General features: G+C 39.0%; 1 protein-coding gene across 6 annotated transcripts in view; it reads left to right on the top strand.

Moving 5' to 3' along the window:
- The window catches only part of DHFR (dihydrofolate reductase), a 31536-nt gene that overhangs the window by 2543 nt on the left and 2226 nt on the right, over nt 1-26767 (top strand). For all 6 annotated transcript variants that reach the window (XR_011525692.1, XR_011525693.1, XR_011525694.1 and 3 more), the window contains exons 3-5: nt 7969-8074; nt 21753-21879; nt 24091-24206. Coding sequence is in view for 1 of the 6 variants with exons in the window: in XM_070571518.1 (XP_070427619.1) it covers nt 7969-8074; nt 21753-21879; nt 24091-24206 (349 nt within the window). In the remaining 5 variants the exon portion in view is untranslated. The remainder of the gene's footprint in view (nt 1-7968; nt 8075-21752; nt 21880-24090; nt 24207-26767) is intronic.

A 26767-nucleotide genomic window follows, 5' to 3' on the forward strand; every position in this document is an offset into this window, starting at 1 on the left:
GCAGGCAGAGCTGGTGCATGGGGACAGGACCCACAGGCAGTCAGAGCTCCTGCTGCTGCTGCATGGGGACAGGACCCATGGGCAGTCAGAGCTCCTGCTGCTGCCGCATAGGGACAGGACCCATGGGCAGTCAGAGCTCCTGCTGCCCTGAGTTGAGGGTTAGGGCTAATTTTATAAGGCATGGGTACGTGACTTATTTTTACTGGAAAAAAAGAAAAGATGATGTAAAAAGTCATTAAATGATTTCAGTGCAGATGGGGTCTGGTTATTGTGCGGTCATATAACTTTAGATACGAATCTGGCCATATAGATCGGCATGTAGGTGAGGATGCCCTGGGCTTCTCTCCCTGGGGCGGTCCTAATTCATACCATAAAAAAAGTCCACTGGGTCGTATAGTTTGGCATGTAGGCCAGGTCACCTTGGGCTTCTCTAGCTGGGGCAGCCTTAATCCACATCAGTACCATGCTGTTTTGATCACTATGACCTTGTAGCACATTTTGAAGTCACGGATTGTGATTCCTCCAGCTTTGTTCTTTTTTCTCAGGATTGCCTTAGCAATTCAAGGTCTTTGGTTACCCCATATGAATTTTAGGATTCTTTGTTCTATTGCCATGAAGAATGTCATTGGGATTCTGATTGGAATTGCACTGAATCTGTAGATTGCTTTGGGTAGTATGGACATTTTAACTAAGTTTATTCTTCTAATCCATGTGCATGGAATCTCTTTCCATCTCTTTATGTCATTATCAATTTCATTCAGTGATGTTTATAGTTTTCAGTATAAGTCCTTCACCTCCTTGGTTAAATTTATTCCTAGGTACTTTATTCTTTTTGTTGTGATTGTAAATGGAATTGTATTCTTCAGTTCTCTTTCTGTAAGTTCGTTATTGGAGTATAGAAAAGAAACTGATTTTTGTAAGTTGATTTTGTACCCTGCAACTTTACTGTAGTTGTTAATTATTTCTGTTAGTTTTTCCATGGATTCTTTGCAGTTTTCTGTATATAAGATCATGTCGTCTGCAAACAGCAAGAGTTTTACTTCTTCACTCCCAATTTGGATTCCTTTTATTCCTTTCTCTTGCCTAATTGCTCTGGCCAAAACCTCCTGTACTATGTTGAATAAGAGAGGTGGTAGTGGAAATCCTTGTCTTCTTCCTTTTCTCAGGGGGATGGCGTTCAGTTTTTGCCCATTGAATATGATGTTAGCTGTGGATTTGTCATGTATGGCCTTTATTATGTTGAGGTAATTTCCTTCTATCCCCATGTTGTTAAGAGTTTTTATCGTAAATGGCTATTGGATCTTGTCAAATGCTTTCACTGCATCTATTGAGATGATCATGTGGTTTTTATTCCTCAATTTGTTGATGTGGTATATCACATTTATTGATTTGCGGATGGTGAACCATCCCTGTGTCCTGGTATAAATCCCACTTGATCATGATGTATGATCCTTTTGATGAATTGCTGAATTCGGGTTGCCAAGATTTTGTTGAGGATTTTTGCCTCTGTGTTTATCAGCAATATTGGCCTGTAGTTGTCCTTTTTTGTGTTGTCCTTATCAGGCTTTGGTATCAGAGTGATGTTGGCCTCCTAGAATATGTTAAGTAGTATTCCATATTCCCTAATATTTTGGAATAGCTTGAGAAGGAGAGGTGTTAAAACCTGTCTGAAAGTTTGGTAGAATTCCCCAGGGAAGCCATCTGGTCCTGAGCTTTTATTCTTTGCGATGCTTTTGATTACTGTTTGAATCTCTTGCCTTGTGATTGGTCTATTCAGATTATCTGTTTCTTCTTGATTCAGCTTTGGGAGGTTGTAAGAGTCTAAGAATTTATCCATTTCCTCTAGATTATCCATTTAGTTGGCATATAGTTTTTGGTAGTATTCTCTTATAATCCATTGCATTTCTGTGGTGTCTGTTGTTATTTCTGCTCTTTCATTTCTAATTTTGTTTATCTGAGCTTTCTCTCTTTTTTTCTTTGTGAGTGTGCATAGAGGTTTGTCAATTTTATTTATCTTCTCAAAGAACCAGCTCTTTGTTTCATTCATCCTTTCTACTACCTTTTTTGTTTCAGTAGTATTTATTTCTGCTCTGATTTTTATTATTTCTCTCCTTCTGCTGTCTTTGGGCTTTGTTTGTTCTTCTTTTTCTAATTCACTTAGTTGTAATTTGAGATTGCTTATTTGAGATTTTTCTTGTTTGTTAAGATGTGCCTGTATTGTGATGAAATTTCCCTCGTGATACGGCTTTTGCTGCATCCCATGCTTTCTTCAGTAATCCATGACTTGTTCAATAGCTTGTTCTTTAGTCTCCACATCTTTGTCCCTTTCTCAGTTTTTTTCTTGTAATTAATTTCTAGCTTTATAGCATTGTGATCAGAAAAGATGCTTGTTATTATTTCAATTTTCTTAAATTTATTGAGGCTTGCCTCGTTTCCCAACATGTGGTCTATCCTTGAGAATGTTCCATGCACACTTGAGAAGAATGTGTATTCTGCTGTTTTTGGATGGAGTGTTGTATGTTATGTCTATTAAGTCCAACTGGTTTAGCTTTTCATTTAATTCCACTGTTCCTTGTTGATTTTCTGTCTGGATGATCTATCCATTGATGTGAGTGGAGTGTTGAGGTCCCCTACTATTATTGTGTTATTATTAATATCTTCTTTTAGGTTTGTTAATAGTTGCTTTATGAACTTTGGTGCTCCTGTGTTGGGTGCATAGATATTTATAAGTGTGTCTTCTTGATAGAGTGTCCCTTTGATCATTATATACTGCCCGTCTTTGTCTCTCTTTACCTGTCTTATCTTGAAGTCTACTTTGTCTGATATAAGTGTTCCAACACCTGCTTTCTTTTGTTCACCATTAGCTTGGATTGTTGTCGTCCATCCCTTCACTCTGAGCCTGTGTTTGTCATTGGAGGTGAGGTGTGTTTCCCGGAGGCAGCATATTGTTGGGTCTTGTTCTTTAATCCATCTCACCACTCTGTGTCTCTTTATTGGAGCATTCAATCCATTTATGTTTAGGGTGATTGTTGATGTATGAGGGCGTAACGCTGTCATTTTATCACTCATTTTCTGGTTCTCCTACGTTTCCTTTATTTTTCCTATGTGTTTTGATCTACCCATTGAATTATGTGGTTTTTTATGATGTGTTTCTTTGTTTTCTCCTTATTTATTATTATTATTTTTTTAATCTTTTTTTTTTTTTTTGAGGAAGATTAGCCCTTAGCTAACTACTGCCAATCCTCCTCTTTTTGCTGAGGAAGACTGGCCCTGAGCTAACATTCATGCCCATCTTCCTCTACCTTATATGTGGGATGCCTACCACAGCATGGCTTTTGCCAAGCGGTGCCATGTCCGCACCCAGGATCCGAACCGGCAAACCTCAGGCCGCCGAGAAGTGAAAGGTGCACACTTAACCGCTGCGCCACTGGGTTGGCCCCCTCTCCTTATTTATTATTTGTATCTCTGTTCTACTTTTTTGTTTAGTGTTTACCATGAGGTTTGTATTCAGAATCTTGTGTATAAGAGAGTCCATTTTCTCGTGGCCTCTTATTTCCTTAGTCAAAACCAATTCAGTCCCTGCCTCCTCCCCTCCTAAGTTGTTTTTCTCACATCTTATTCCATCTTGTGTGTGAGTTTGTGGTTAAAATGACAAGATTGTCTCTGTTTATGGTGTTTTTCTTCCCTTTATCTTTAATGCTTTACTTGAGTATTTGCTGTGCTGTTCTCATTCTGTCTACCTCTTTATCTCCTTGTTCTGTGATTTGTGACCCCTTTCTCCCCTTTTTTTCTTTTTCAGATATGAGGGCTTTCTTGAGGATTTCTTTGAGGGGGGAGGTGTCACATGGCTGTGAACTCCCTTAGCTTTTGTTTGTCTGGGAAAGTTTTTATTTCTCCATCGTATCTGAAGGACATTTTTGCTGGATAGTTTTCTTGGCTGAAAATTTTTGTCTTTTAAAGATTTGAATATGTCGTTCCATTCTCTCCTAGCTTGTAATGTTTCTGCAGAGAAATCTGCCGAAAGCCTGATAGGGGTTTCTTTGTGGGTTATTTTCTTCTGACTTGCCGCCCTTAGTATTCTTCCTTTGTCATTCATTTTTGCCAGTTTTACTACTATATGCCTTGCAGTAGGTCTTTTTACATTGACATATCTAAGAGATCTGGAAGCTTCTTCCACTCGGATTTCCCTCTCTTTCCCTAGGTTTGGGAAGTTCTCTGCTATTTCTTTGAACATGCTTTCTGCTCCATTCTTCTTTTCTCCTTCTAGAATACCTATAATTCTTATGTTGTATTTCCTAATTGAGCAGGATATTTCTCAGAGACCTTCTTCATTCTTTTTAGTCTTAATTCTCTCTCCTCCTCTGTCTGGAGCACTTCAACATGTCTATATTCGATTATGCTGATACACTCCTCTATGATGTCCACTTGAGCGTTCAGGGAATCCGTATTTTGTTTTATCTCTTCCATTGTGTTTTTCATGTCTAGTATGTCTGATTGATTCTTCTTTATGGTTTCAATCTCTTTTGTGAAGTAGCTCCTGAACTCGTTGAATTGTTTCTCTACATTCTCTTTTACCTCATTGAGTTTTTTGATCATAGCTATTTTGAATTCACTGTCATTTAGACTACATATTTCTGTGTCCTTAGGACTGAATTCTGGGTACTTGTCATTTTCTCTCTGTTCTGAAGATTTGATATAATTTTTGATATTGCTAGAGGAGGTGGCTCAGGTGTTACACATCCTGATATTATTTGGTTGCAGTTATCACCTATCGCCATTGGGTGGGAGTCAAGAGCCGCATATTCTGAGCCCGCTGCCTTCAGTCGAGATCGCAGACAGTGGAGCATTCATGGGGCGGGTCGGGGAAGGGCACTTTCTCCTGCATGCTCTCCAGGCTCTCCCCCTCTGCTCTCGTTATGTGCTCTCCTGAGGTGTTGGCTTGATGAGGTCGCCCCCCACAAAGCTCTTGCCCCAGTAGAGATCTTCCCTTTAGGCTGCATGAGCCCTCATGGGTCCTTGAAGTTCCCGCAAACGACCGTCCCCTCCCGTGTTCCTTCCCTTACGGAGCCTCCCATGGCAGCGATAACAGTCTTTAGGCGAAGGAGTGAAGTTCTCTCTTACCCCTTTCCAGCTCCTCCAAGCAGGGCTGCAGCCTCTCTGCCCTCTGTCGTATGGCTGCATGTCTCTCCATTTCTGTGTTGTGTTTGGATGTCCTCTGTTGGAGTATGGATGTCCCTGTTCATTGTATGTTGGAGGGGAGAGAATCCCAGGCAAGTTCACTCAGCCGTGATGCTGATGTCCTTTTTTTTTTAAGTCCTTTGAAATTTTATGTGGGTACGTGTACAATTGAGGTATTGGGCAAAATTGGCAGCTAGTTAGAGGCTTCTGTGGAGGAGGCCTTAGGAGTAGCTGCTGGAAGTGAGGAGGGCATACAAGTCCAAAAACGGTTATGTGATCCTGGGTTTGGAGACCAGGAGTTTCAAGGAGATGCAGGAAGGCATCAAGGATGAACTCCCAGATTTCAGTGTGAGAGCCTGGGTGACATGTGGAGAATAGTGTGCCGTTGTAATGATGACAGTTTTGAGGTACCTGTAGGATATCCAGGATAATTTCAGACACAGGGAACCAGGTGAATTGATCCACTGGACAGAAGAGGATAACCAAGGAAAAGAATATGGGGGTGGGAGTACCCCATTTAAAACCTAAAAGACATATGCGTTTGATCACAGGAGAAAGAATAGCCCAGTGAACAGGGAAATAATAAGTCAGGAAGGAGCAGGTGCTGCATAACTTTAACAGGTCAGATGCCAGGTCCTTGGATTTGGTGCTTAGGTCACTGGTGCCAAAGATAAGATGGCAAGAGCTTGAAGCTAAAGAATCGATGTGACCCACTCTCAGGAATCCTAAATATGGTCTGGTAATAGGAAGAACATCCGATGCTTGGCCCGTTTGCTGGTTTTCAGTAACTACAATAGTCTCCACTTATCCATGGGGTGTATGTTCTAAGACCCCCAGTGGACACCTGAACCCTACATATACTATGTTTTTTCCTATACATACATACCTGTGATAAAGTTTAATTTATAAATTAGGTATAGTAAGAGATTAACAGCAATAACTAATAATAAAATAGAACAATTACAACAATCTATTGTAGTAGAAGTTACCATAGATCTTAGCAACCTCAGCATAATTTTCTTTTCTTTCCTCATTAAGTCAAGAACTGTCACCTTTTCACTTAAAGGAAGACTTTTACAGCTTCTCTTCAGCATATGTGAATTGCCAGCTTCACTACTCTTGTGCTTTGGGGCCATAATTAAGTAAAATAAGGGTTCCTTGAACACAAGCACTGCGATACTGCGACACTCAATCTAATAACCCAGACAGCTACCAAGTGACTAACCAGAGGGTAGTGGACACAGTGTGGATCCGGTGGACAAAAGGATGATTGATGTCTCCTGCAGGATGGCGCAGGAGTGCTCAAGATTTCATACACTAGTCAGAAGGGGGTATGATTTAAAATTTTTGAATTGTTTATTTCTGGAATTTTCCATTTAATATTTTTGTACCACAGTTGACCTCCAGTAACTGAAACCGCAGATAATGGGGGACTGCTGTACAGTATTTCTTGGGTGAATGAATGAAAGGGTACCAAGGGAGTCTTGGCTTTTTTTTTTAGTGTCTGTCTATGTTCTTCCCTCATAATCTCCACCTTAGCTGTTAGGCCAGGTCTGTACCATTCTCTCATCAGAATTCCTCACCTGTTGACATTCTTTTTAATAGTTGCGTCTCCTTATTGCTCACCTAAAGGTCTGTCCTTGAAAGTGCTGTGAATATTGTATAGGGGTACTGTAAATTCTTTAATTCTTGGAGGAAAAAAATTTTTACCAACATTTGGAGGTAATATTTGGTTATGAGTAGTGAAGCAAAATATGGAAATATGCTTAGTCTTACTATTTATAGTTTGTAAATGCTAGTGCTTTTGTTTAAAGAAAATCAAACTAATAATGATTCCTTAAGAAAATAGACATATGCACTCCTTTAGTCTATCAGAATATATCAAGAATCATAAAAATGTGTATGTTTCTTTGATCCAGATATCTGACTCCCAAGGTCTTTTCTCCTAAGTTATTAAACCAAAAATGGAAGGTGTATGTATAAAATTTTTATAGAAGCATTATACTTGAAAGAGAAGAAGAAAGGCACAACGGAAAGGGTTTCAAGCTGAATGGAATATTAAGCAGCTGTCTTTAAAAGTCTGACTATTAGTGTAACTCTACAAAGTACACAGATATGAATGCTGTTATATCATACTGTTAGAACAGAGCTTGTTAGATTCTGGACGTTGTTCTAAGTCTTCAATCCCCACAGCAACTCTGTAAGTAGGAACTATTGTTATCTCCATTTTATAGGTGAGGAAAGTAAGGGTCCGAAGGTTAACATGACTTGCCCAGTAGGTGGCAGAATACATTCAACTCAAGAACTTTGACCCAGACTCTTTGCTCTTAACAACTACAGTCATATCCCACATAACAACATTTGGTCAAGGATGGACAGCATATATGACAGTGGTCCCATACGATTAGTACCAGAGAGCCTAGGTAGTCAGCAGGCTGTACCATCTAGGTTTGTGTAAGTGCACTCTATGATGTTTGCATGACGACGATGTCACCTAACGACATATTACTCAGAAAATATCCCCGTCGTTAAGTGACGTATGACTGTATAGTATACATGATTGCAGTTGATTAAAACTAAATATTGGGTAAAGCCAAAGGGGAAAATAGTTACTCTATTTGGATAATGGGTGATATATGTAAATTTGGGTAAAGCTGTTGTAAATTTTAGTTATTTTAAAGCATATCCACTAGATGTCACTATGACAACGATCTCTATATTTATATGAATATGTGGAAATATATATGTATATTCCCAAAATATGCTTATTCTTTCTATGTGATTTTATAGGTAAGCAGAATTTGGTGATTATGGGTAGGAAGACCTGGTTCTCCATCCCTGAGAAGAATCGGCCGTTAAAGGACAGAATTAATTTAGTTCTCAGTAGAGAACTCAAGTAAGTACTATGACATAAATTCACCACAAGAAAATCATGTCATATTTCTTATGATGAAGGCCAGTGTATGACAAATACAATAGTATGAATGTAGGTCTGCTAATAAAGCTGCTCAGTATCCTAAGCATGATTACAGAAAATGAATAAGCAGTTGTTTATGTCACAGGACAATGACTTACTCTGCTCCTTAAGTGATTAGTTTCATCACCATGAAAAGTTACATTAAATCTCACTGTGCTGACAGATTTGCCAGTTTCCTTGAACCATTATTTAGTAGGCTCAAATCTCATTTATACAGTATAATTAATAACTTTTCTCTAGTTTCACATAAAATCAAAATGTATGTTTTGAGACTTGCCAAAATTAAATGGTTATTCCCTCTCTGGAACCTGTCCTAAAAACAATAAGATGTAGGGGCAGCTGGTGGTGTTGTGGTTAAATTCTTGCACTCCACTTTGGCGGCCCAGGGTTTGCCGGTTCAGATGCTAGGCGCAGATCTACACACCACTCATCAAGCCATGCTGTGGCAGGGGCTGGCCCCCGTGGCCGAGTGGTTAAGTTCGTGTGCTCCGCTGCGGCGGCCCAGGGTTTCACCACTTCAGATCCTGGGCACGGACATGGGACCAGTTGTCAGGCCACATTGAGGTGGCATCCCATATGCCACAACTAGAAGGACCTGCAACTAAGATATACAACTATGTGCTGGGGGGATTTGGGGAGATAAAAGCAGGAAAAAAAAAAAAAAGCCAAGCTATGGCAGCATCCCACACAGAAGAACTAGAAGGACCTACAAGTAGGATATACAACTATGTACTGGGGCTTTGGGGAGAGAAAGAAAAATAAAGAGGAAGATTGGCAACAGATATTAGCTCAGGACCAATCTTCCTCACCAAAACAAGAAAAAAAAACAATATGATGTAAATTTTAAGATGGGCTGAAAATCTTAATCTTAAAATCATAATCTTGTGATCTGTTATTCCTAGTTAACCTCAACACCCAAATGATATTTTATACTTGTATTCTTTACCCAGCGTCTGAAGATAAAAAATTTCAAAGTATTGAAGTGGTCCTAGGGATCCTGGAGAGAAGGGAGTGTCTCCAGTTGGCCTATGCTAGGAATTTTCCTGTCCTCCAGTCTAACATTGGAGTAGATAGTTCCTGATGCCTGGAAAGGCTCTGGGGCCCTGCGGGGTGAGGGGCTGGGTGTAGTTAATAGCATTAAGACTGCCCTCAAAGACAACACCAGTGGTTTGACCTTCACCACAGTTTGCATGTCATTTACTCCACGTGTAATGTATCCTGATTTCTCTTGTTTCTTTTTGTTGTTACTGTTTACATTGGTCTGAACCCAGTGAAATAACTAACTGAGCACAGGGGTTTTTGAGGGGTGGGAGGGTGACCTGAATTAGACTTTAAGAGAAAGTTTGGGATTGGTTTCCTCTAACTAATAATGTAATCACAAAAAAAGAATGCAGCATCCTAGGGCACTACTCATTTGAGAACCATGGTCCTCGTATTCCTTTTCCATGTGTATTATTCAGGGTTCAACCAGGGAAGCAGCACCAGTAGAAGATATATATATATATATATATATATATATATACCTCTTCTTTTTTTTTTCTTAAAGATGGACACCTGAGCTAACAACTGTTGCCAATCTTCTTTTTTTTTTTTCTGCTTTTTCTCCCCAAATCCCCCAGTACATAGTTGTATATTTTAGTTGTGGGTCCTTCTAGTTGTGGCATGTGGGACGCTGCCTCAGCGTGGCCTGAAGAGCGGTGCCATGTCCATGCCCAGGATCTGAACCAGGGAAACCCTGGGCGCTGAAGTGTAGTGCAAACTTAACCACTTGGCCATGGGGCCAGCCCCTATATATTTTCTTAATAGCATTTATATAGATTTACACAATTGTGGAGGCTGGCTAGGAAAGTCCAAAAATCTGTAGGGCAAGCCATCAGGAAGGACAGTCTGGAACTCTCCAGCAGGGGCTGAAGCTACTGTCCTTGGGAATTGCTTCTTCAGGGAGGCCTCAGATCTGCTCCTACAGTCTTTCAACTTATTAGATCAGGCCCCCCCTGATTAATGTCATCTATTCATCTCCTTTAATCTCATTTACAAAATACTTTCACAGCAACACCTAGATTAGTGTCTGAATAACCAAGGATTATAGCGTAGCCAAGTGAACACGTCAAAGACCATCACACCAAGGGAAGGAAAAAACATTACACAGCTGTAGGCTAAGGGGATTCAGGTTTATGTCTATTTTCTCCCAAGTCCCTCCTAAGAATGGCATAGGTAAAAACCTGGGCGAAAGTAGACCAGAATATTTGCACTGAGTGCCTTTGGGTGTTGGGGAACATGTTGATGTGCATCTTGCCGACTGCCTCAATCTTCATCCTGTTCTCTTTCTCCTCGTTGCTGGGATATTCCGATTATCTCTTTACTCGGTAGAATCCAGATTCACAGACTGTATTGCCATTCCCAGAGACTGTTTAATAACATATTCTTGAATATGACTCATTTATTTATGACTAGCTTCAGCTAAAACAAACAGATACCTCAGTGGGGGAGATGTTTAGTTGAGCCAGCAAATCTCCTCAAATGATGAGTCTAATTTCTTCTTTATGACCCCCCTGTGGTGTATGTAATTGAGTTTGGTTGTTTCTTATGCATTTATACATAACATTTGTTGGTGTATTTTGCTTTTTTTTTAAGTCAGAGAGAAAATTGAAAGTCTTTATTATGAAGCATGCCAGGAAATAGGGATACCAGTTAGGAAAAATTTTTAGTGTTTTTTTTTTTTTTTTTTGTCCTTCCTTCTGCTTCCCTACTTGCTGGTGAGTTCCGCAGGGATCCTGAGCACCTGCTGTATGTCAGGCACTGCCAGGTCCTGAATGAAAGGGGAAGAATTTGCACATGTAAAGCACTATTGCTCATGCAAGCTTTTAGAGATGCTCAGTTTTTCACCACCACCCTGAATGGAGGAAGAAACGGAATCCTCAAAGTAACCCCAAAATTTGGTGCCAGATCCTAGTTATGGGGTAACTATTTCCTTAATGAGGTATAAGGGAAAAAGTCCTTTTCCAAAGCTTTCTAGACAATCAAGTTGCAGCTTTAAAAGAAATGTTAAGCAGCCACATTTGGAAAAGAGATTGGCATTTTCCTAAAATGTTAAACATAGAGTTATCATATGACCCAGCAATTCCACTCCTTGGTATATACCTGAGAGAAATGAAAACTTGACCACACGAAAACTTGTACACAAATGTTCATAGCAGCATCGTTCGTAATAGCCAAAAAGTGGAAACATCCCAAATGTCCATCAACTGATGAATGGATAGAATGTTACATCCATACAATGGAATATTATTTCATAATAAAAAGGGATGAAGCACTGATATGTGCTACTATATGGATGAACTTTGAAAACAGTATGCTGAGTGAAAAAAGCCAGACACGAAAGACCGTATGATTCCATTTATGTGAAATGTCCAGAATAGGCTAATCCATAGAACCAGAAAGTAGATTATTAGTTGCGGCGAGAGGGAGGTTGGTGGGGAATGACTGATAATAGATACAGAATTTCTTTTCGGGTTGATGGAAATTTTCTAAAAGTCGATGGTGGTGATGGTTGCACAACTCTGTGGATATAGTAAAAAGTTACTGTATTCTGCATGTTAAAAGGGTAGCTTGTATGGTATGTGATTTATATCTAAATAAAGCATTTTTTTAAAGTCTTCAGAACCAAAAATTAAACACAGAAATTTTACTGCAATGCTGTAGCTTTGACAGCATCTTTAGAAAACCCAAAATTGCCTCCGTGGTATCAGATGTTGTAAATTGTGTTCAATCCGTAAAAGTTATCTAACATTTCATGGTATCAGAATGTTTTATGGTCTCGTGGTCGTTTTCTCCAAGGGTGATTAAAACGTTCTCGTCTTAGAGCGGCACTTCTCTCCCCACCGCTCACACGCTTAGTACAGTGAAGACTTACCGACCTGGCTCCTAACGCCAGCCCTGGCCCCTGTTAACTTTGTGGATTCACACTGGTTACAGGAAAGCCTTGCGGAACCTCGATTTCCTTACCTAGTAAATGGGATTAATAACGACAACTTCGTAGGGTAATTTCAGGGGTTTTGTAAGTTAAATTTTTGGCACACGGAACATACCCTGCAGATATCAAGTCCTGCTCCCCCATCCCTACTACTTTAGCAAAATCACTTCACCTTAGAGCTTACAGAAAATATTAATAACGAAATCGCAAAGAACAGGCTTGTGATCTCCTTTTCATCTTAACATATTGCCTTGTGCGTCCTTCCCTCCGTCTTGAGACAAATAATCCCCTCCCATCAAAATCCCCACCACTTTATTCTCGACTCCATTTTTTTCTGTCCTCAAGTCCATGCTCTCTTGTCTTACCCTTAAGTATTTTAAACCTCACCACAGATTACTTTTCTCTATCCTCAACTTTCTTGGAGCTTTCTTATATTAAACAACTTCCGTAACTTTAGCATAAGCCTTACTAATGTCTGTCACATTTGTGTTTTGCACATGTTTTTATCTCCTTTGAGACTCAGCTAAGGCGTTGCGCTCCAAGGAGTGTTGTCCCGCACACCCACCCAGACGGTGCACCTCCGCTGTGCCCACCTGGCACCCTCCACACATCCCCACTGGGATCCTTTTCACTTTACAGCCACTGTTGCATATTCCTCTGCCTGCCATCACCATCTTTTTGGTACAGGGAGTGTATTTTTTTAAAATCTCTATTCCCAGCATCTGGCATATCTCTAGTAAAGTAGAGATGCAGAAATTTTCACGGAATGAACAGTCCATAGGTGATTGATGAAAATGGGATCATCCCACATAATATCACTTTGTAACCTGCCTTTTTTCCTCATTTGATATATTAAAAGATGAATTTCTTGAAATATTTTTAGTGGCTGCATTGTATTCATTTATGAGGCTGGAGCATAGTTGAACTGATTTTTAGTAGTTGGAAATCACATTTTTAAAGACTGAGTATGAGAGATCTTAAATTGAACATATTTCTGAGTTCTGGTTAAGCTGTGATTCTAGGCTAGGGTTTTTGGTTTGTTTTCCCAACAGTCATCAGGGAAATTAGGCCAGAATTCCATCTGCCATGTCATCCTCTTTCATATCAGGCACCCTGGAAAAGGACAATGTTTATATCACACCCTGGGGTGATCAGAGGAGGATGCTCAAGGCCAGGGGACACTGGTTTGAAGGCTTTGCCTGAACCTGGCCACACCATGTCGGAGGGGACCAGAATCTGACACCCTTGTCGTCCATGGCCACCAGTTCTCACTGTTGTCTCTCTAAGAAGCTGCAACTGAAGCTGCAGAGTCAGGCCACTGGAATTCCAATCCCGGGTCACCAGTTCCCAGCCGTGTGCCCACTGGTCACTCAACCCCTCAGCCTCAATCTCCTCACCTATGACAAGGAATAATAGTACCTACATAAGGCCGCTGCTATGATGCATATAAAGCACTGCCTGACTCTGCTACTTGGTAGAGCAAGTCGGCACTCGATAATGTTAGATACTTTCTTTCTAATACAACTGTCCATCAGGTAAAAAGCAGCCTCCCTTGAATGGGGCTTTTAGGGAAAAGGGGTGGAAGTATCACCAGAGTGCCTCCTGTATGTGTGATCTCTTAATCCTCATGCCAGCCCTCTGAGGGAATTCAAGATTCTGAGTTACAAACAAGGTATCAAGCGTGGCCGGATGCTTCTTGACGCAGAATATGTATGCTACCACACACCAACTCTCCTTTCTGAGGAGATCCAATCTGGGTTGGTTTGAGATTTTACAGGAAGGAAATTTAGCAAAAATAAGTCACGATATTGAGTGCTTGCTATATGCTATTTACTGAGTTAGTTTCCAGGATTTTGTGTTTGAAGAGGACGATGAACACAAAATTGGCTCATCTTTCTGCTTATTCTTTTCTAGGGGTCCAGTGTTTCCTGTGAAACTTACTTCTGAACTGCCAAAAGCATTTCCTCCATGTCTTTGGTATAACTAAAATCTGAAACAAATCCTTAATCCATTCTTTGTTTTCCTTTTCCAGACTCACTACAAAAGGGCAAAGAAGTAGTCTTCACCTTAATCCCTTGAATCTTTCTCAAGCCGTCAGTCCACAATCTTCACAAAAGCACTGCTCCCTTTCTTTGAAGTGCACACCAGCCATTTATAGCGCCTTCTGAATCATTTGCTGTAATCCACCAACTTCCAGGACAGCTCTTCAGTTTTCTTCATATGTCGGTTCCTGAATCACCATTTCCATTCTGCCCTATCTCCTGTCTGGTCCTGACTTCAACATCCTCGGTCACTAAAACCACCTTGACTCTGCTTCAGTCATTCTAGACTGTTTATTAACCTGACTGTCTCCTCCCCCAGCTCTCGATCTGTTTCTTCTAGATTCAGTTCTCGTCTGGAGCAGCCTAGTCCAGCCTCGTTGCTGCATCTGTGCTCATGCCTTAGGGGATCCCTCGGCTCCTGTAGCCTCACCCTGGCCTCCGTGTCTTTTTCCAGCCTTTAGTCAACATATATTCTTTGTGCTATCTTAACTCCTTTAGAGATGACAAAGAGCAAAGCAAGTAAAATGTATGTCAAGGAGGTGAGGGCGAAGGCAGCCAGGAGAATGAACAGTCTCCGTTAGTTCTTGATTAATCGCTGTTATAACTACTCATTCAAAGACAATTACATAATTTTTTTTTCTAAGCGCTTGACACTGAATTGTAATTTCTGTTCCTAATTATTGTGAAAGTCTAATTCTGCGTGTTTCTTCCTTTATAAAGGGAATTGCAAACCCTCTTCCGCAAAAAAACAGTTGTAGAGGTTGGGAGAGATAGAGCTAGTCAATGTAAACGCTGAAATGAATTAAATTTTCCCCTTTGGGATTTTTAATTACAAAAGTAATAACATGCTCATTTTTTAATACTTCATCAATTTCTATATTGTTTGAAACACGAAAGTCCTTTTCCCACTCCCCAAAGGTAACCACATATTAACAATTTGAATATTATTCCAAACCACAGTCATTCAAACATATCACCTTTTTTCCAACATTTTATCTGAAAACGTTCAAACATAGAGAAAGAACTTACAGTAAACACCCATATACCCACCACGTAGATTCTACCATTAACATTTTACTATGCTTGTTTTATCATCCATCCACCCATCCGTCTTGTTCTTTTTATGCATTTCTAAGTAAATTGCAGGCATTAGTATATTTTTTCCTAAATACTTCAGCATACATCTCATTAAGTAGAGTTCAATATTACGCTACTGTTTTTTCTTTTGAGATATATATTATGTACAATGAAATGTACAAGTCTTAAGTGTACATTTACTGTTTTTTTTTAAGCTTTTTATTGAGTTAATGATAGGTTGCAATCTTGTGACATTTCAGTTGTACATTATTGTCTGTCATGTGTGTTGTAGGTGCACCCCTTCACCCTTTGTGCCCACCCCCCATGCCCCCTTTCCCCTGGTAGCCACTAATCTGTTCTCTTTGTCCACATGTTTAAATTCCTCATATGTGTGGAGTCATACAGAGATTGTCCTTCTCTATCTGGCTTATTTCACTTAACATAATTCCCTCAAGGTCCATCCAAGTTGTTGCAAATGGGATGATTTTGTTCTTTTTTACGGCTGAGTAGTATTCCATTGTATATATGTACCACATCTTTTTTATCTAATCATCTGTTCATGGGCACTTAGGTTGCTTCCACATCTTGGCTATTGTAAATAATGCTTCAGTGAACATTGGGGTGCATGGGACTTTTGGAATCGCTGACTTCAAGCTCTTTGGATAGATACGCAATAGTGGGATAGCTGCATCGTATGGTAGTTCTATTTTTTATTTTTTGAGGAATCTCCATACTGTTTTCCACAGTGGGTGCACCAGTTTGCATTCCCATCAGCAGTGTATGAGGGTTCCTCTTTCTCCACAACCTCTCCAACATTTGTTACTATTTGTTTTAGTTATTTTCGTCATTTTAATGGGTGTAAGGTGATATCTTAGTGTAGTTTTGATTTGCATTTCCTTGATGATCAGTGATGATGAACATCTTTTCATGTGCCTATTGGCCATCCGTATATCTTCTTTGGAGATGTCTGTTCATGTCTCCTGCCCATTTTTTGATTGGGTTGTTTAATTTTTTGTTGTTGAGTTGTGTGAGTTCTTTATATATTATGAATATTAAGCCTTTGTCAGATGTATTATGTGCAAATATTTTTTCCCAGTTAGTGGGTTGTTTTTTTGTTTCAATCCTGTTTTCTCTTGCCTTGCAGAAGCTCTTTAGTCTGATGAAGTCCCATTTGTTTATTCTTTCTATTGTTTCCCTTTTCTGAGAAGACATGGTGTCCAAAAAGATCCTTTTAAAACTGATGTCAAAGAGTGTACTGCCTACATTTTCTTCTAGAAGCCTTATGGTTTCAGGTCTCAGCTTTAGGTCTTTGATCCATTTTGAGTTTATTTTGGTGAATGGTGAGAAAGAATGGTCAATTTTCATTCTTTTACATGTGGCTTTCTAGTTTTCCCAGCACCATTTGTTGAAAAGACTTTCTTTTCTCCATTGTTGGCCCTCAGCTCCTTTGCCAAAGATTAGCTCTCCATAGATGTGTGGTTTTATTTCTGGGCTTTCAATTCTGTTCCATTGATCTGTGCACCTGTTTTTGTACCAGTACCATGCTGTTTTGATTACTGTAGCTTTGTAGTATGTTTTGAACTCAGGGATTGTGATGCCTCCAACTGTGTTCTTTTTTCTCAGGATTGCTTTACCAATTTGGGATCTTTTGTTGCCCCATATGAATTTTAGGATTCTTTGTTCTATTTCTGTAAAGAATGTCATTGGGATTCTGATTGGGATGGTGTTGAATCTGTAGATTGCTTTAGGTAGAATGGACGTTTTGACTATGTTTATTCTTCCAATCTATGTGCATGGAATGTCTTTCCATGTCTTTATGTCGTCATCCATTTCTTTCAGAAAAGCCTTGTAATTTTCATTGTATAGGTCTTTCACTTCCTTAGTTAAATTCACCCTGAGGTATTTTATTCTTTTTGTTGCGATTGTGAATGGTATTGTGTTCTTGAGCTCTTTTTCTGTTAGTTCATTAATAGAGTATAGAAATGCTACTGGTTTATGTAAATTGATTTTATACCCTGCAACTTTGCTGTAGTTGTTGATTACTTCTAAAAGTTTTCCAATGTATTCTTTGGGGTTTTCTATATATAAGATCATGTCGTCTGCAAACAGCAAGAGTTTCACTTCTTTCCTCCCTATTTGGATTCCTTTTATTCCTTTTTCTTGTCTAATTGCTCTGGCAAAAACCTCCAGTACTATGTTGAATAAGAGTGGTGATAGACGGCATCCTTGTCTCATTCCTGTTTTCAGGGGGATGGCGCTCAGTTTTTGCTCATTGAGTGTGATGTTGGCTGTGGGTTTGTCATGTATGGCCTTTATTATGTTGAGGTAGTTCCCTTCTATCCCCATTTTGTTCAGAGTTTTTATCATAAATGGCTGTTGGATCTTGTCAAATGCTTTCTCCGCATCTATTGAGATGATCGTGTGGTTTTTATTCCTCAGTTTGTTGATGTGGTGTATCACATTGATTTGCGGATGTTGAACCATCCCTGTGTCCCTGGTATGAATCCCACTTGATCATGATGTATGAGCCTTTTGATGAATGGCTGAATTCGGGTTGCTAAAATTTTGTTGAGAATTTTTGCATGTATGTTCATCAGTGATATTGGCCTGTAGTTCTCTTTTTTCGTGCTGTCCTTGTCAGGTTTTGGTATCAGCGTGATGTTGGCCTTGTAGAATGTGTTAGGAAGTGTTCCATCCTCCCCAATTTTTTGGAATAGCTTGAAAAGGATAAGTATTAAATCCTCTGTGAAAGTTTGGTAGAATTCCCCAGGAAAGCCATCTGGTCCTGGGGTTTTATTCTTTTGGATGCTTTTGATTGCTGTTTCAATCTCTTTCCTTGTGATTGGTCTGTTCAAATTGTCTGCTTCGTCTTGACTGAGCTTTGGGAGATTGTAGGCGTCCAAGAATTTATCCCTTTCCTCTAGGTTATCCATTTTGTTGGCATATTCTTTTTGGTAGTATTCTCTTATAACCCGTTGTATTTCTGCGGAGTCTGTTGTTATTACTCCTCTTTCATCTCTGATTTTGTTTATTTGCGCTTTCTCTCTTTTTTTCTTTGTAAGTCTGGCTGGGGTTTGTCAATTTTATTTATCTTCTCAAAGAACCAGCTATTTTTTTCATTGATCCTTTCTACTGCCTTTTTTGTTTCATTAGCATTTATTTCTGCTCTGATTTTTATTATTTCTCTCCTTCTGCTGACTTTGGGCTTTGTTTGTTCTTCTTTCTCTAATTCGGTTAGGTGTAGTTTAAGATTGCTGATTTGGGATTTTTCTTGTTTGTTAAAATGTGCCTGAATTGCGATGAATTTTCTTCTTAATACAGCTTTTGCTGCGTCCCATATGAGTTGGTATGGCGTGTTGTTATTTTCATTTGTCTCCAGGTATTTTTTTATTTCTTCTTTAATTTCTTCAATGATTTATTTCTTGTTCAGTAGCGTATTGTTTAGTCTCCAAATCCTTGTGCCTTTCTCAGCTTTTTTCTTGTAATTAATTTCTAGCTTTATAGCATTATGATCAGAGAAGCTGCTTGTTATTATTTCCATTTTTTTAAATTTGTAGAGGCTTGCCTTGTTTCCCAACGTATGGTCTATCCTTGAGAAGGTTCCATGCACGCTTGAGAAGAATGTGTATTCTGCTGTTTTTGGATGGAGTGTTCTATATATGTCTATTAAGTCCAACTGTTTTAGCTTTTCATTTAGCTCCACTGTTTCTTTGTTCATTTTCTGTCTGGATAATCTGTCCTTTGATGTGAGTGGGGTGTTGAGGTCCCCTACTATTATTGTGTTATTTTTGGCATCTTCTTTTAGGTTTGTTACTAGTTGCTTTATGAACTTTGGTGCTCCTGTGTTGGGTGCATAGATATTTATAAGCATTATTTCTTCTTGATGAAGTGTCCCTTTGATCATTATATATTGTCCCTCTATGTCTCTCTTGACCTGCCTTATCTTGAAGTCTGTTTTGTCTGATATAAGTATTGTGACACCTGCTTTCTTTTGTTTGCTATTAGCTTGGAGTATTGTTTTCCACCCCTTCACTCTGAGCCTGTGTTTGTCCTTGGAGGTGAGGTGTGCTTCCTGGAGGCAACAAATTGTTGGATCTTGTTCTTTAATCCATTTTGCCACTCAGTGTCTTTTTATTGGAGAGTTCAATCCGTTTACATTGCGGGTGAGTATTGATGCATGAGAGCTTACTGCTGTCATTCTGTTGGTGCATGAGGGCTTAATGCTGTCATTCTGTTGCTCGTTTTCTGGTTTTCCTGTGTTTCCTTTGTTTCTCGTCCTGTGTGTTTTAGCCTACCCATTGACTTCTGCAATTTCTTATGCTGGGTTTCTTAGATTTTTCCTTATTTATGTTTTGTGTCTCTGTTCTGTTTTTTAGTTTAGTGGCTACCCTGAAGTTTGTATTCAGAATCTCGTGTATAACATAGTCCATTTTCGGGTGGTCTCTTACTTCCTTAGCCTAGACTGTTTCAGTCCCTTTCCTCCTCCCCTCCTGAATTATTATTTTCATCTCTTATTCCAACTTGTGTTGTGAGTTTGTGGTTAGAGTGATAAGATTGTCTTTGCTTTGGTGATTTCCTTCCTTTTATCCTAATGCTATAGTTGAATATTTGCTATCCTATTCAGATTCTATCTAGTCTCCCTGCTCTGTGTTTTGTGACCCCTTTCTCCCTTTTTTCTTTTTTCAGGTATGAAACCCTTCTTGAGGATTTCTTGTAGTGGAGGTCTTGTGACTACAAAGTCCCTTACCTTTTATTTGTCTGGAAAAGATTTAATTTCTCCCTCATATCTGAAGCATATTTTTGCTGGATAGAGTATTCTTGGCAGAAGATTTTTATCCTTTAAAGTTTTGAATATGTCACTCTAATCTCTCCTAGCTTGTAAGGTTTCTGTAGAGAAATCTGCTGAAAGTCTGATGGGGGTTCCTTTGTAGGTTATTTTCTTCTGCCTTGCTGCCCTGAGTATTCTTTCTTCATCATTCATTTTTGCCATTTTTACTACTATATGCCTTGCATTAGGTCTTTTTACATTGACAAATCTAGGAGATCTGAAAGCTTCCTCCACACGCGTTTCTCTATCAATCCCTAGATTTGGGAAGTTTCTGCTCCATTTTCCTTTTCCACGCCCTCAGGAATTCCGATGATTCTTAAGTTGCATTTTCTCATTGAGTCAGCTATTTCTCTGAGATTTTCTTCTGTTTTTTTAATTCTTAGTTCTCTTTCTTCCTCTGTCTGGAGCCATTCAGCCTGTCTATCTTCGATTATGCTAATTTGCTCCTCTATGGTGTCTACATGGGCATTCAGGGAATCTGTATTCTGTTTTATCTGATCCATTGTATTTTTCATCTCTAGTATTTCTAATTGAGCTTTATAATTTCCATCTTTTTTGTGAAGTAACTCCAGAACTCATTGACTTGTTTCTCTATATTTCTCTTTACCTCATTGAATATTTTGATGATAGCTATTTTGAACTCCTCTTCACTTAGTTTACCCATTTCCAAGCCCTCAGGACCTACTTCTGTATTTTTATTGTTTTCCTTTTGGACTGGAACTTTTATAAATTGCTGGATGGTAGAGGAGTGGTTTTTGCACATGATGCTAGTATTGGGTTGCAGTTACAGCCTGTTGCCACTAGATGGGGGTTGAGAGCCTTGCATTCTAAGCCCTCTGCCTTCAGCTGCAATGGCGGTGCCCAGCATGGGTTGGGGGAGGAGGGGCACTTTTACTCACGGTGACCTGGATTGGATCAGCTCTCGCTTTCTCGTCTCCCGGGGCCCTGGCTTGCTGGGGTTCCCCCACGTGAAAGCTTTCCCCTGTTAGAGGGTTTCCGCTGCATGGTAGGTGGGAGTCCTGGATGATCCCCAGATGCACGGCCCCTCACCCGCGGCAGTGATCCCAGTCTCTAGGGGAGGGAGCGAAGTTCTCTCCTACCCTGTTCCAGCTCCTCTGAGGGCAGCTCCAGCCTCTCTGCCTACCGTCGTTTGGCTGCTGTGGGTCTCTGACGATTTCTGTTATTAGGATTTGTTTTTTTGGTTGGAAAGCAGTTGCTCTTTTTGGTTGTAATTTGGAGGGGAGAGAGTCCTGGGTGAGGTCACGCAGCCATGTTGCTGACATCACCTCCAACAAGTCTACATTTACTAAGTTTTGATAGATGTATGCACCTATGTAACTCCATATCAAAGATACAGAACATCACCCCCCCCCCCATAAAATTCCATCATGCCCTTGCCTGTGAAACTTTACTCCATCCCTCCAGAGACAACTACTGTTCTGATCCTTTTCCACCATAAATAGGTGATACCACAGGTGCTTCTGCCTTTTGATTCATTGTAGACCACACATACAAATGTGGGTTGAATTATTGGCCATGGATCATGCTTTTTGTTGAAAGGATTCATATTTATGATGATTTTAGTTTTATAATTACTGCTTCCTATTCAGATTATTTGACTAGTATTTTGACTAGGGTTTTATTGAAATTATGTGTAATCCTTTCTTTTAACCTCAGGGAACCTCCACAAGGAGCTCATTTTCTTGCCAAAAGTTTGGATGATGCCTTATCACTTCTTGAGCAACCAGAATTAGCAAATAAAGTGGACATGGTTTGGATAGTGGGAGGCAGTTCTGTTTATAAGGTAAGTAAAGTTGTCTGCAAATATAAAGAAATAATCCACCCCACTATCCTTCAGCTTCCCTGCCATCTGAACTTTAAAAAAATTAAGCCCTGAGCAGAAGAAGCTCATTATTCCTACTGTAAGTTAGATATATTGTCAATTTGAATTGTTTGGTTTTTGATACTATCATACAAACTAAATGAAAATGTAAAAGTAAGTTTTTAGGTCTGTTTTCAATTCAAAATAGTTGATGTTTCCAGTTTTAAGAACATTCTAAATCCTTCTGTGAGGCTGTCCTTGCCTGCACTGTTTACTTGCTGGCTGTGCCCGAGGTGTGCTGAGTCATCCCCTTTCCTTCAAGGAGAAGTGTGTCTCCTACTGAGAAAGAATCTGAGCTCTCAGTTGATAGACACTGACTAGCTGTATCTGAATTTGTTAAGAGCAGAAAACTCTCCCTCAACAATTTTCATGGAATGTGAGGGCATGGGAAAAGTGTTATAGGATTTCACATCATAAGGGGAAATACTACATAAAAGAGAACTTATTCCTTTTTCTTGATACCAAATGACTTCCAGCTTTAAAATATTTTGAGGACAGTAAATAGAACTCTTTCACTCTTTTAAAACACTAATGAAAGATTAACATTTATGAGGAGGAAAATAATCCATCCCTACCCTTTGGTGGCTTGTGGTAACATGTGTACACTGAATTATTTTAGAAAGAAGAGGTAGACAAGGATCCTAGATGGGATGATAAAAACTCTATTTCTTAGGTTCCTTTTATTTTCTCCTTGTCTGGTAGGGGAAGATGGACATTTTCCTTTGATCTTTCAGCCAAGTATGAATTTCTAAGAAAACAAGTCATTTCTTTATTTTGTTTAGTATTCATTTTGAATGATTCAATATCATATTCACTTGAAAATGTATTCTTTAAACAACATAAAGGCTTAAAACTAAATATATATATCATTTGATGTATCTATAGGTATGTAAATAATAAGGAAGTAGAAACTCCGGGTGATAATTTTACATTATCCATCTACCTCACAGCACAATAGCTTGTTGAACATTTACGTTTATCTTCCCACGAGCCAAATCGGGCCTGCCAGTCTGCTTTTGTAAATAAAGTTGCACTGGAACACAGCCAGGCCCGTTGGTTTATTGTCTATGCCTGCATTTGCCTAGAAAGGTAAGAAACCATATGGCCCGCAAAGCCTAAAATATTTATCATCCAACCCTTTACAGAAAAGATTTGCCATATATCATTAACTTTGATACAGACCTTCAGATGTTGCTGTGGTTAGTCCTATAATTTTTCTAATTTTTGGTACAGTAAGAATTGGTAGAATATTTATTTCGTTGGGACAAGAAAATAAATGATTTAATATAAGCTGTAGTATTGAAAATAAAAAGTAAAATTTGTTCTATGCCCTTATCTAGAATTTTAAGGATAACAAACACCTTAAGTTACATTTGTAAATATAAATATATATAACGGGGAGAGAGAGAGAGAGATGCTATCTGAAGATCAAGAGTTATTGCTTTCTTGGAGCTGCAACTAAGAGTCATGACTTTGTATTAGAATCTAAGATATTCGTTCCAGGGCAGTGTTTTCTGTACAAACCATCAACAGTGCTGTAGGCAGTAGTTAGAAAAGTCATTAACAGTATAAGGCCAAATACAATCATTAGCAACACAAGGCAGAGTAAATTACCTACTAGCATGGTAACTATCTCCTGAGAAATGGAAGCATTATTAAATTTTATGTAAATGTACTAAGTATGCCCTTGGGATTTTCAGTAGTTAAGGTCTTGTGAAATGATACTATCTTATCCATATCTACATATGTAAATTTTTTATGGAGAGTGGCTAGATAATTTGGAGTTCTTAATTCTTAAAACAGTAACCAAAGAAAAAAAGACAAAACAATGCTTAAATGACAAAAGAGTTCACATAAGCATACTAGGCACCAGAATATGTTTAAACTTCCTCTCATAATTATTGATAATGATTAATGCCATTCTCAACATAACTTGAGTCATGCTTTGCAGGGCCCCAAACTGAAGAGTAGGATGTTTAAATAGCATACTTTGGAGGTAATGAGTTATATAGCATGTTTTTAATACCTAGTACAAACTTGGCTATGTAATTAAAACAAATAAAAATCTCAGAATTTCTATGTCTTTTGACACCAATGAATAAGGAAACTGATGCCTTTTGTTTCATTTCAAAGGAAGCCATGAACAAGCCAGGCCATCTTAGACTGTTTGTGACAAGGATCATGCAGGAATTTGAAAGTGACACATTTTTTCCAGAAATTGATTTTGAAAAATATAAACTTCTCCCAGAGTAAGTAAAATGTTATTAATTAGTCTGAAGCACTTTTGGATTTCCTTCTTAGGAATTATAGAAAAGAATATGTCTCTTCAGATTGAATTCAGGGTAGTAATGTGTTTTATAGATAAACACTATAGAAACTTTTTGAAGTCTGCTTTAACAGACTTGGGAATGTTCAGGTTTTAATGAATTTACTGAAATCTGGAGCGTAGTCCTAGTTCATTCTGTGAGGTCTATGTTTAGCATCCGTCTGACAGGATCCTGGCGTAGTGGTCCACACTGTTTGTACACCCCTCTCCTCCTGAGCCTGTGCTTCCTGTAGTCTTCATTTTATTTTGGTTGTGGTTTGCTCCTGATGGATACGTGTTCAAGAATTCTGCTTACCTCTTTCTTAGACCTCCCATCAAATCATCTCTGTATTATTCTCCTGATCCTTTGTCAGTTAGATCTCATGTTTATTCATATTCATTGGTTTCCGTAATACTTGAAAGTTCTAGAAGGGAGTCTCTTTCTGGATGGTTCATAACAAAATAGGTGGTATTTCCAAATCCTGTTAGCCTTAAACTCAGAGTTCAAATGTGGCTCTTAGACAGTTTTCTCTTCAGAAAAGTTGGAATTAGGATTATGAGGTAGTTATAATCATTATTAAAACAGACTGACTATGTGAATATTGTGGAAAGTAAAATCAATCTTAAGCAGAATTAAATTTTAGTTTCACGGAGAAGATTAACACTAATACTATGGCTAAGTGACCATACCAGCCAATAAGCATAGTTATTTCTAACTTATTATTATTCATAGTTTTAGAAATAACTTTGATACTTTGCTTTTATCTTATTAACTGACAATCTTGATACTCTTGAGAATTTTACACACACAAAACTGTAAATGTTGCGTTTTGATGACTCATTCCAAAGAAACTAAAATTATGGTTTATAGTTGGCCTAGTAAAATCATTTCTTTAAAAAAAGAAGAAAGCTATACTGCTTCTAAAACAGTGGAATAGAAGCAGTTTAGAAAATGGTTAGTAAATAGAAGCATAGTTTCTTCCCCTGAAATATAAATTATTCTTTTCCTTACACATTATTATGCTATTGTTACTTTATGTCTCCAATTATATTTTTTATCAAAATGGCATAATCTCTAATTGGTCAACAAAATGTTAATACCTATTATTACTATCAGTGTGCTGGCTATCATAAAAGATTTCAATTTTTTCCTGCATTATCCCTGCCCTACAGTGAGTTTAGGAAATAGTTAAGGGGACAAACAGACTAATAACAGTAATGGGTAACATCTGTAGAGCACTTCATGTCGTGAACTCACAAGGCTAAATTCTGTGTGAGAAGGAGCTCTTTTTGTGATAGCCGAGTGTCGCACAGCAGAATCAGAATGAAACACAAGTCTGATTAAAGCAAGTGTTCCTGACCCCCACCCCGGAGCACACTGGGGTGCTGCCCACACAATACTGAGGACATGCACCAAGGTTTGGGTTGTTGTCTGTAGCGGTCAGAGCAGCCTACAGTGGAGGAACTGGAGTTTGTTTTTTTGTTGGTGGTGGGTTCAGAGGAAAAAGTTGTTTTTGTTGTGGTAAGAACACAGCATGAGATCTACTCTCGACAAATGTTTAAATATACAATACAGTATCGTTAACTCCAGGCACAGTGTGGCACAGCAGATCTCTAGGGCTTAATCCTCTTGCACAACTGAATCTTCATACCCTTTGAACAGCAACTCCCTGTTTTTCCTTTCCCCCAACCCCGGTCAACCACCCTTCTACTCTCTGTTTCTATGAGTTTGACTATTTTAGATCCCTCATATAAGTAGAATCATGCAATATTTGTCCTTCTGTGACTTGCTTATTTCACTTAACATAATGTCCTCCAAGTTCATCCATGTTGTGGCATATGGCAGGATTTCCTTCTTTTTTAAGGCTGACTAATATTCCATTGTATATAGCAATTTGGTTTTTTTTTCACATTTTCAAACTTTTTTTATTTTTTTAACTTTTTTTCCTGCTTTTTTTCTCCCCAAATCCCCCCAGTACATAGTTGTATATTTTAGTTGTGGGTCCTTCTAGTTGTGGCTTGTGGGACGCCACCTCAGCGTGGCCTAACAAGTGGTGCCATGTCTGCACCTAGGATCCGAACCAGTGAAAACTCTGGGCTGCCAAAGTGGAGTGCACAAACTTAACCACTCTGCCATGGGGCCAGCCCCTTAAATTATTTTATTGACATCATATCAGTTTCTTTACCCATTCATCTGTCAATGGATATTTAAGTTGTTTCCACATCTTGGCTACTGTGAATAATGCTGCAGTGAACATGGGAGTACAGATATCTCTTCAAAATCCCAATTTGAGTTATCAAAAAAAGAGAGAAAAACTAGAGATAACAAGAGTTGGTGAGGATATGGAGAAATTTGAACTCTTGTGCACTGTTGGTGAGAATGTAAATGGATTCATCCACTGTGGAAAACAATATGGTGGTTCCTCAAAAAATTTAAAATAGAATTACCATGTGATCCAGCAATCCCACTTCCTGGTGTGTACCCAAAGGAGGCCCTGGGCTCTA

The sequence above is a fragment of the Equus przewalskii genome, chromosome 13, assembly GCF_037783145.1.
Source record: "Equus przewalskii isolate Varuska chromosome 13, EquPr2, whole genome shotgun sequence".
NCBI classification, from domain to species: Eukaryota; Metazoa; Chordata; class Mammalia; order Perissodactyla; family Equidae; genus Equus; species Equus przewalskii.